Below are 11,887 nucleotides of genomic sequence, written 5' to 3'. Positions count from 1 at the left end.
GTGGTAGAGGGGGTGCCCGTGAGCAGAGAGGGCGACGAACCCCCTCCCCCCCCCCCCCCCCCCCCCCCCCCCCCCCCCCCCTCCCCTCCCCCTCCCCTCCCTTTTCTCTCTATGCGAGAGCAGAGAGGGCGACGGAAGAAGCCGCAGAGCCCGTCAATGAAGCGACGTCCGGCAGGAAAAGGGGGAGGTGAAGGAGGAAGCCTGTCATCGGACGGAATCCAAACAGTGATCTGCGGGCCAGAGCCTTCGGGCGAGCGGCAGCACCGACAACTGAGAGTCCGGTGCTGCAGCACTCATCGAAAAGAATGGGAGACAGCAACGCCCGTCGGCAGCACTGTTGTGGACCTTGGGCGACAGCAGTGCCCGTCGGTAGCGTTGGCGTGCCATTGGGCGCAGTCAGTGCCCATCGGGAGTGCTGCCGTGCCGTTGGGTGACAACAGTGCCCGTCGGGAGTGCTATTGTGGCCCTTGGGCAGTAGAACCACCTGTCGAGAGGGCTGCCATCGCCATTGGGCGACAGCAGCGCCCGTTGACTCCACCGGGAGCGCTACCATGCCCGTTGGGCAACCGTTGTGGGCGTGCGTCCATTGGGCAACGGCTGTGCCCATTCAAAGCAACGAGCGCGATGCTATGTCCGTTGGACAAACTGCAGTGTCGCCATAAAAAAAATTATTCTCAGGGTTTGTCAAATTTACTTAAGGAGATTGACTCGGGTGAGTCAACTCGAACCGGTTGCTATAGATCGGGTCGACTCGGGCTAAGCTGGCTAGACTGAGCTGACTTTTGCGTTTGGCGTATATGCCCAATATGGCTGCTCATATTTGCTTGTTACATCTGACTAAATGTTTTGTTTATATATATTACATTACAAAACATTTATTGCAGCTCCAAGAAAATAAAGGCCAACGCCGCGGCGCCAATGGGGCGGTGCCACAGTGTTGGGGAACTGAATAAAAAAAAATTATTTTGTTCAGTTGGTCTAGTATTTTCAATCAAATTGTTTGAAGCTACATGTTTCCAAAGTAACCTCTGTAGTGTAGAATAATTTGACTAGAAATACATAGATGTTTGTACGGAGTTATTTATGCAAATTGTGCTCGGCCCAAAGGAAGACACAATTTGGCCAAATAAACAACGTACCTGTGATGATAAATGCGTGACAATTATAAAGACTTTTCATGTGAACAATAGTCGGTCCAAAGAAGGCTATTGTTCAACAGAACGGATTGTCAGTATTTGATCATTGCACTGAGAGTACCACTTACAATTAATTTCTCTGTCCAAATACTAGGAATTAATGTTGTACTAGGTATCTTGAGATGAGTCCCCAATTTGGATTTTATTTTGTACTTGTCTATTTTTCTTTATATGATATGCTAGGGAAATGTGAGTACGCTTGTTTATTTTGTTCTTTATACAGTTTCTGATGCTACTGCTTCAAATGTTACTGCTCAAATAAGCAGCATTCCAATGTTAAGCGGGACGAATTTTATGGCCTGGAAAGATACCATGAAAATTGTCCTTGGTTGTATGGATGTAGATCTTGCACTTCGGGCAGAGCCACCCATTTCTACTCCTGATAACCTCAATGAGGTTAAAATTGAGAAGTGGGAGCGCTCTAACCGAATGTGTTTGATGATCATGAAACGCTCCATTTCGGAGGCGTTTCGGGGCTCTACGATAGTGAGTGAGAGCGCCAAGAAGTTCCTAAAAGAAATTGAACAATATTTTACCAAGAATGAAAAATCAGAGGTGAGTAGCCTTTTGGCTAAACTCGTTTCGATGAAGTATAAAGGCAAAGGGAACATAAGAGAGTACATCATGGAAATGTCTCATCTCGCATCAAAACTCAAGTCACTTAAGTTAGAGCTGTCTGAGGACTTGCTCGTGCGCTTGGTTCTGATCTCTCTTCCTGCACACTTTGGCCAATTCAAAGTGAGTTATAACACTCAGAAGGACAAATGGTCCCTAAATGAGCTTATATCTCATTGTGTGCATGAGGAAGAGAGGCAGCAACGGGATAAGACTGAAAAGGCTCACTCGGCCTCAACCTCTTAGTACAAGAAGAAGAAGAGAGGATATTGCGGTAGGTTCTTCTCAGACTAAGAAACAGAAGAAGCAGGCTGAGGAGTTTACATGCTTCTTTTGCAAGAAGTCGGGACATATGAAGAAGGATTATCCCAAGTACGCTGCCTGGCGTGTAAAGAAGGGTATGCCTCTAACTTTAGTTTGTTCTGAAGTTAATTTAGCTTCTGTACCTAAAGACACTTGGTGGGTGGATTCTGGTGCTACCACTCACATTAGTATTCTTTGCAGGGTTGCCTGTGGAGCCGACCGCCCAGTGATGCTGAAAAAATCATCTTTGTGGGCGATGGCAATAAAGTTGCAGTAGAGGCTATAGGAACTTTCAGATTACAATTAAGCACTAGATTTTATTTGGATTTATTTGAGACATTTGTTGCACCTTCTTTTAGGCGGAATTTAATTTCTATTTCCATTTTGGACAAATCAAGTTTTTCTTGTTCTTTTGGAAATAATAAAGTTAGTCTCTACCAAAATTCAAATTTTGTTGGTTCTGGTCCCTTAATTGATAATCTATATATGCTTGATGTTGTTAGTTCATATAGAGAAATATTGTAAATTAGTTCACGTGGTACGAAGCAAAAATTAAGTGAGAATTCCGCCACATTATGGTACAAACGTTTAGGACATATCTCTCAACAAAGAATTCAAAGGCTTGTGTCGGATGGAATTCTTGAACCCCTAGATACTACAAACTTCCAAGTTTGTGTTGAGTGCATCAAGGGGAAACAAACAAATGTTAGAAAATTAGGTGCCGCAAGAGCTAAAGATGTCTTAGAACTTATACATACAGATATTTGTGGTCCATTCCCTACAGCTTCATGGAATGGCCAACAGTACTTCATTACGTTCATAGACGATTACTCTAGATTCGGTTACCTATATTTAATATATGAGAAGTCACAATCACTGGACATCTTCAAGTCTTTCAAAACTGAAGTTGAACTTCAATTCGGAAAGAAAATCAAGGCTGTCAAATCCGACCGTGGTGGTGAATACTACGGACAATATGATCGATCAGGAGAACAACATCCAGGACCCTTCACGATTTTCCTCAAAGAGTGTGGAATTGTTCCGCAATACACCATGTCGGGCAAACCCAGCATGAACGGTGTTGCAGAGCTACGAAACCGAACTCTTAAGGATATGGTAAGGACTATGATCAGTCATTCCTCTTTTCCAAAGTTACTTTGGGAAGAAGCTCTCAAGACCGCAGTGTACATCCTTAACAGGGTACCGAGCAAAGCAGTTGCCCAAACCCCCTATGAACTTTGGACAGGCAAGAAGCCTAGCATTAGGCACTTGCACATTTGGGGTTGTCCAGCTACGATGCGGCCTTATAGGCCACATGAAAGAAAACTGGACTCAAGGACGGTTAGCTGTTATTTCGTTAGTTACGCTGAACGCTCTCAGGGTTATAAGTTTTACGATCCCACATCACGATCCTTCTTTGAAACGGGAAATGTGAGATTCATTGAGGATATTGAGTTTGGAGGGGAAGAAAACATAAGGAATGTTGTCTTTGAAGAAGAATCTGTTATTGATAGTGATCAGGTCTTCATACCTATTGCTAATCAAGACACAATTCAAGCATTAGAGGACAATGTTCAGGCTCCTATTCCTGACATTGTTCCAAATCAAGACAACAATGAGATTCTTCCTCTTGCACCATCTTTAGTACAAACTCAACCACCTCAAGAAGTGTCATTAAGGAGATCCACTAGGGAGAGGAGAAATGTGATTCCAGATGATTATAGAACATGAGGATGGCGTCGGATTGACAGAAGATGACCCAATTAACTTATGTCAAGCCTTGCACAGTTCTAAATCTCAAAAATGGATTGATGCCATGAAGGATGAGATAAAGTCTATGAAAGACAATGACGTTTGGGATCTCATCGAGTTGCCTAAAGGTGCGAAACCCATTGGTTGTAAATAGATATTTAAAACCAAGAGGGATTAAAAGGGCAATGTCGAGAGATATAAAGCATGTCTAGTCGCTAAAAGCTTTACTCAAAGGGAAGGCATAGACTATAAAGAGACTTTCTCTCCGGTATCTTCCAAATACTCTTTTAGAACAATAATGGCACTAGTGGCTCATTTAGATCTAGAGCTACATCAGTTGGATGTCAAAACTGCGTTTCTCAATGGAGACATTGATAAGACGATTTATATGGTACAACCAGAAAACTTTGTATCTGGTGATCCAAAGTCTATGGTCTGTAAATTGAAGAAATCCATTTATGGTCTCAAACAGGCTTCCCGTCAATGGTATCACAAGTTCCATCAAGTCATAACCTCATACGGTTTTGAGGCGAATGTTGTTGATGATTGTGTATATCATAAGTTCATTGGGAGTAAATACATCTTCTTGATATTATATGTCGATGATATTCTACTCGCTAGTAGCGATATAGGCTTACTGCATGAAACCAAGAAATTTCTGACGAAGAAATTCGAGATGAAAGATCTTGGTGATGCCTCTTTTGTATTAGGTATACAGATACTTAGAGATCGTTCTCAAGGTATCCTTAGGTTGTCACAAAAGAGAAATATTAATAAGGTGTTGAGTAGAATCGGCATGAAAGATAGTAAACCAGGAGACACACCCGTCGCTAAAGGAGACAAGTTTAGTCTTAAACAGTGCCCTAAAAATGATCTTGAAAGAACAGCGATATAGAAAATTCCCTATGCATCAGTAGTATGGAGTTTAATGTACGCTCAAGTTTGTACTCATCCCGACATAGCATTTATAGTAGGAATTCTGGGTAGGTATTTGAGTAATCCGGGTATGCAACATTGGAAGGCAGCCAAACGCGTGATGCGTTATTTGAGGAGAACAAAAGACTACATATTTACTTATCGGAGATTAGACAGTTTAGAGATCATTGGGTTCTCTGACTCCGACTTTGCCGGATGCCAAGATAGCAAACGCTTCACATCAGGCTACATCTTTATGTTGGGTGAAGGAGCTATCTCATGGAAGTATGCTAAGCAGACTCTCATAGCTTATTCAACCATGGTTGCGGAGTTCATTGCTTGTTTTGAGGCATCCAACCACGGAATATGGTTGCGAAACTTTGTCACTGGGCTACGAGTGGTAGATAGCATTGACAGGCCATTAAAGATTTATTGTGACAATAACTCGGTGGTACTTTATTCTAACAACAACAGGAGTTCGACGAAGTCAAAGTTTATTGACATCTAGTTTCTAGTTGTTAAGGAGAGAGTTCAGAATAAGCAGATTTCTATAGAACATATAGGGACGGACTCTATGCTAGCAGACCCATTAACCAAGGGTTTACCACCTAAGGTCTTTCATGAGCACATTGCTCATATGGGCGTTATTTCTGAGGATACTTGGTTTAGTGGGAGTCATTTTTGTACTATATGTTTGCTTTAGACATTGAGTTATTTGATTTTTTAATAAAATTGATTGCTTATTATTTTATTTATGAACTTGCTTGTGTTTTTCTATGTGCAATGTTGACATTGCATTATGAACTATGGAAAGAACTCACTAAAGACTAAAGAAGGACCAGTTAGAAATAGGCATGTTTGATATCACATTGCATGTAATTGCCATGTTACTCATCCATATTTGATCTCTATGTCATTGAGTGTATTAGTATGGCGATGATCGTGGTTTAGTCATGAATGTAATGTGATGAAAGTAGCGGTGGTTCCATTATTAATATATACAATGGTTCCATTATTAATAGTATACAGATGCGTGCCTAAAGAATTGTGATATAATTGTTTCAGGAATGATATGTAAACCAAGTGAGAGATTGTTAGGAAATTCACATTTCCTATTCTAATTTGGGTAACATATATATTATGCAATTATATTTTCTATTATTAATGGAATGGGCCAAAATCAAGTAATCTAATTTTGGATTAAAAACTAGTCAACTCGAAATTGTCATATGAAGTTGAACATCACATTGATTCATTGAAAATCCCAAAAAAACATTCGCGAGAGTCGAATCCTCGTATCTTCATTTTCTGTAACAAAGATGAGAAGGCATGAGCAGATTTGGAGCCTTCCTTGCAACTATCGAGACCAACCTCAGAGAAGAGCTTCAGAACATCATCAATATCCAACTTCCAAAACCTCTGGTCATTCCAAGGCCCGACATCCATTGCCATTCAAATATCAACTCCGCTGCCAGCCGTGGAAGTCAAATATGTAGAGGAAATTGAAGACGAAGAGGAAAGAGTAAAATGGAGAGATCAAATTGCTAGAAGGATAAATCATACCTATAGAGTTCGCCAGCTCTGTAAAATCATGGCAAAAGTAGAAATCGTGGTGGCGGAGCTCTATAAAATGGTCGGATGGGGCCAAGTGCGGAAGAGGCTTGGTCAATCTGAAAGGGAAATAGGAAAAGGAATGGTAGAAGTCAAGCAATAAGAGGAAAGAGGGAAGAAGAAAGGGGGTAAAAGGAATTAGGGTTTTAAATAAATAGGATGATGTGGTGCTACGATGGACAGGTTTTAGCGTTGTGGCAAGTTTATCGAGTCACATAGATTTCAAACTTTAAAATCCGGTAGTTTGGGAAATAAGTGTTGGAATTTGATATCTTGGTAAATAGAATTTTCAAATCCGATATTTTAGTAAATGTCCCAAGATAATATGCTCAACTCGATTACACCATTGTTAAAAAAGACCGGATAACTGAGAACTAAGAAAAGAGGTAGGAGAAAATATGAATTATCAAAAGTAGGAGAAACAAGAACCAAAAATAGGGACACGAGAAAAATTACTCTATACATGACGTAAAACAAGGAGACAAATAAGCAAAATTACTTCACACATAAAGTTGAAACAAATGAAAAGACAATATAAATTTACCCTACTTTACTTCCATGTTGAAATTTATAAGAGAAATAGATTGGGGAAATATTAGGGTTTTTTAAGACTTTTCCCCTGCTTATAATATAAATTATTATAAAAAAAATACATCCCTGAGTTTACTGCACGTTAAACCCTAGAAAACAACTTTCTACTGAAAATTATTTTTCATAAAAGAAAGCAAACTAAATTACTCCAATTATACTGTCTAGCATATGTATATTTTATTATTAGATTAATAGTATATTAGATTAGTTTTTATATTAAATCACTACTATACTTTGTAATATATATTGAATATTATAAATTTATGAGATATATTAAATATTAAGTTAAATTATTTATACCTAATTAATATTTATAAAAATTACTCCATTAGAAATACTTATAATAAGTATTGATTAATATTATAATTTATTTTTTATAAGTTAAAATTTTACTTATGGGGGGATTAGTGCACAATGTAAGTGCAAGGGGAAAGTGGAATGGAAAGTGAAGTACTTTCCCTAGGGAAAGTTAGATGGAATGTAAAGTACTTGTTTATGTTAGTGTGCGCAATGGAAAGTATAGTGTAAAGTACTAATTTGTGTTAGTGTGTACAATGTAAAGTACAGTGTAAAATACTTGTTTGTGTTAGTGTGCACAATGGAAAGTGTGGTGTAAAGTGCAAATAGATTGTTTATTAAATAAAATATTTTGATATATCTGACTTTCAGAAAATTAAATTAATATTAGTTCATAAATAAAATATATTAAATATAATAATTAAACAAATATTTATTTTTATATTATTAAAAATTTAATCAAATTTTAATTTTGTAATATCTAAATATGAATAATTATACAAATATCGTACTACATAGCGTACTATACAAACATCGTAATAATAAAAATAAAAATAATAAAAATATAACTCAATCACCTTTTTAATAAAAAAATTATATCTGTTCATACAAAAGTACAACAAAAAAAATATTTAGTGTCATTAAAACATAATAGTCAATAATTTGGCCACATCTTAATTGCTAAAACATCTCGATAATATGATGCTGTTGCAGATTATACTACGGACTCCCTCTGGGTACTTCTTGGAGTATCCACATCATTCTCAACATCATCACTATTATCACTGTCTTCATTTTCATTTCCATTGTTATCTTCACAATGTTCTCCACCACAAGCACACTCATTTTCACTGCAAATGAAGCATCAATACTTATATAGTAAACAGAAGTGACCATAGCGAACCATGGACGAGGACTAGGTTATTGCAAATTAGAGACATACCCCCATACATGTTTAACTATGTAAAGTATATTGCTTTTATTAAATACTAATAATAATTTTTAATAGTTAATGCTCTAAACAAAGACCTACAAGACCAATTAACCATCAATGAACAAGAAGAAATTTTTATCCTACTTTCTTCCGAATCGAGCCGAAGAGGTTGCAGAGAGGGGAAGTCACTGACGGTCGTCGATGCTGGGGACGGCGAGAGGAAGAGAGTCCAGCGCCAGGGAGAGGTCGCAGAGGGGATGATTGCAATCACCGACAGTCGCGAGAGAGGAAGGAGCCAGAGAGGTTGCAGAGAGGGGAGAGATGTCGCCGAAGGTCGTCGGTGTTAGGGACGGCGAGAGGATGGGAGTCGAGCGCCGGAGACAAGTCGCACAGAGGGCGATTGAAATCATTGAAGGTCAGTTGCGAGCAAGAGAAAAATTTATTTTTCTCTGAAACCTTCATTTGATAGAACCTTCCTTCCCAACAGCCTGAGCCCGATGTAATTGAGGGAGGGAAAGTGAATTCAAATCTCGACCCCTCTAAATTCACTTTCCCTCCCATTATGCCTAAAACAGGGAAAAGTGAAATACATTAGTATTTTACCTAGGCACTAATGGCTTTTGGCTACTTTTACCCGGCGTAAGTGATTAGGCAGCGCACTAGGAGGACCTATGTGTTGAATATTCTAATTCCCCTAATCCAAATAGACTCTAAGATGGCAAAATAGGCATGTCTCATATGTTTTTTTTTTTCTTAAGAATATTTTAAAAATAGTTATATGTATTTTGTTCCAATTTAGCCTGAAGCAAACGACTTTCGACCAGAAAATTGCAGAGAGATTCCAATTTCCGGCACAGGCCTCTTACAGCGCAAGTCTAATCATTAAGTTACGTGTTCCACTTTGTGTGCTGTCATGGTCCACCATGTGGCCTAATGCGAAACGGTCCGGTGAGAGGAGGAGAGGATTTTGGTTCTGGCATTGGCTGGCCCACCTAGAGAGGAGGAGAGGATTTTGGTTCTGGCATTGGCTGGCCCACCTAGAGAGGAAGAGCAGAATGACCGTAGATTCACTTGTGGGACCGAACTAGGAACTATATAACAGAAACTACATCTATTAAACAAGGAATGGCTTTAGTTTATTCTCTAATACAGGATTCGTATCCTTCATTTCCTTCAACTTGGACCCGCTCAACAAAACTAGTTGGATAATCAACCCCCACATGGAATTATTAATTTGTTAATTGGATAATTAACACATCTCCCTAAAGTAGCTTCGTGGGCATTGCTTGTGAAATAATACCTTATTATTCCCGTGTTATTGGACCACTTCTTATGTGGGGTTACTAACTAGTAATAATGGTCGAGCTGAGATTAGGAATTCCTCCACCAATCAGACATCGAATTTTTCATGATGAAATGGGACCCATTTCCTTAATCTTTGCTTCCACTCCATACCAATCTCAAAATACAGGTAATGAATATACACTATGGCCACTCTTTTATTAGTGACTGGCATCATGTTTTCTCAACTAAAAATTCCTTCCTCTTCTTCTCATTTTATTCCAACTAGCCAAACAAAAGATTTGCAAATAAAGAATCATCGTCCACGCGTGAAATAACTTTTGGGAACGAGGCGGGCCTTAACTTTGATTAAAAAATAATTCTTGATGATACCGTGCTCTATTTGGCCAACACTAAAAAATGGTTAACAAGATATCGTACTTTCTTTCTTTAAAGGAATTTTTTAAATGACATAAAAAAAGCATGTAAATAAGTAAGATTCTTGCTGCAGAGAGTGGCGGGGGCCGTCAGAGTTTTCAAACTTCAGTATGTTGCAGGGGAAGAGGTGTATTAAATGAATATCCCATTATCCGTTAGACATAGATAAGATTGGTATTCTGAAACCTTTATCTTTTGATAGGAAAAAATGTATTTACGAACAAGGAGAGTGTTGGAACTTTCAAACCATTATTCTTAAATACTTATTTTTTCATCAAAAGATAGAGGGGCTATGTCCCACAGGAGAGCAACGTATAACCCATAAAATTTGGGCACTGTGGGGACATTTAGATATTATTGAAGGGCAAGCAGACAGTAAAGAGATGGTCGGGTGTGATACACTTTGGTCGCATCTCATAATTGTGCTGTTGGCTTTCGCAAAAGGCTCCTCCATCGAGCCATCCAGTGGCTGGCAGAAAAAAGAAAAAGACCCCCTGCATAATTCCTCAGAATGCCAAATTTCTTCCTCCCCCACGGCCTCTACTCATGCTATCTTCTTTTCCTCCCATTGGCAATCCATCATGGATATTCAGGTGAAGAGTATTTATTCACCGTTGCCTCTAGTTTAACCCTGACTCTTTCTTTGAAAAACTTAAGCTACTTTTGAATTGCATTGAAATTGAAAGTCTCGGTAGTAGCACATGGAGGGTCTAAAATCACTTTCATATCTGAAGTATCCTATGCTCAAAAGGACCTATTACGGTATTCAAAAGACGTTTCGGTTGAAACACTCTCACTGCCACCTTGTCACTCCTCTAATGAACGGATAATAAACCAGAACCAATTTGTTTCTTTTTCTTTTAAGGCAAAGTGGCAAGCAGCTACCATGGGGACTGGGGAGGGTTCTTTCTTTTCCTTTGGCCCATTCCCCGACTTCCGGCCACTGCCGGTTGCGCCCTGATCGTCGGGTGCTTTTGGAAGTAAGGCGGAGACAGTCCGCTCGCTTTTCTTAAATTTAATCCGGTTCCGGCATTTTATCAGCAACTTCGTAGGCAAATGTGGGGTCCTGGCTCCCGAGTGACGACAAGCTAAAGAAGAATTCAAAGGATGAAAGCGGACTGAAAAAGCAAAAGAAGCGAAGGGTCAGGGACGGAGGGGGTGAGAGGGAGGAATCCCACTACCTAACTTTATTTATTCCACTTCTCAAATCACTATCATTGCAGTTCCATTTCTCACATCTTCCTTTTTCCCACCATTTATTTTCAATTCAATTTTTATTTGCTCCTATATCTCTCTCTCTTCCATCCTTGACAGCTATGTTTCATCATTCCTCCTTTCCCATTTTTCTATTCTGATCTCGAGTGGAATAAAATGCCCTTTGAATCCAAGGAAAACTTCGGTATCCGTTTCGGATACTCGGACTGATTGTTTTGGTTCTTTCCAAGAAGCTGTAAAGCCAGTAATTGACATCAGTGACCTCAGCCAATACTTGTTTTTATTGGATCCTCCCTGATTCCAAGCCACGGCAAGAATTGCAGCTTTGATACATGTCAAGTGTCTTCATCATGGACCATTAGAAAAAACAGGAGAAGCCATCAGTGAAGATTATATGTAGGAACACCGTTGAGGATGAGTTAGTCATATGAGAATGCCTTATACAGTATCCATCCGACATTAGTCACCATTAGAAAGGACTAACTTGAAATTTTGTACGTTACTGGAAGATTATGTCACTGGAACGTCCAAAGATTTTCTTCACTGACTAGGAGGATTGAACTATAGAAGAAATAGAAGATCATTAGTCACTCATTGCTGCGATTACTTGTGTAATTCGTGGGTATTAACGTAAGTAAATCTTTCGTATAAATTGACAATTTTGCCGAAACGCTCGACTTCGCTCAACAACCGTTATGGTTGCTTCTTCCCTCTCCCAAGACCTGTAGAAAAGTTTCTA

The 11,887-nt window shown here is 39.3% G+C and overlaps 1 protein-coding gene across 1 annotated transcript; it reads left to right on the top strand.

Annotated features, from left to right (window-relative positions):
• Window positions 1-4,902: 4,902 nt before the first annotated feature.
• Window positions 4,903-5,289, top strand: LOC137959409 (secreted RxLR effector protein 161-like). Its single transcript, XM_068806794.1, has one exon. It carries the CDS (start codon window positions 4,903-4,905, stop codon window positions 5,287-5,289), a length of 387 nt encoding a protein of 128 aa, XP_068662895.1.
• The last annotated feature ends 6,598 nt before the right edge of the window (window positions 5,290-11,887 follow it).

The sequence above is a fragment of the Aristolochia californica genome, unplaced genomic scaffold, assembly GCF_029961685.1.
Source record: "Aristolochia californica isolate CCGP_79_NKW_82.1479 unplaced genomic scaffold, dmAriCali1.0.hap1 SCAF_3, whole genome shotgun sequence".
In the NCBI taxonomy this organism is placed as follows: Eukaryota; Viridiplantae; Streptophyta; class Magnoliopsida; order Piperales; family Aristolochiaceae; genus Aristolochia; species Aristolochia californica.
The sequence above is the reverse complement of the archived record's forward strand: the minus strand, read 5'-3'. Positions and strand labels throughout refer to the sequence as shown.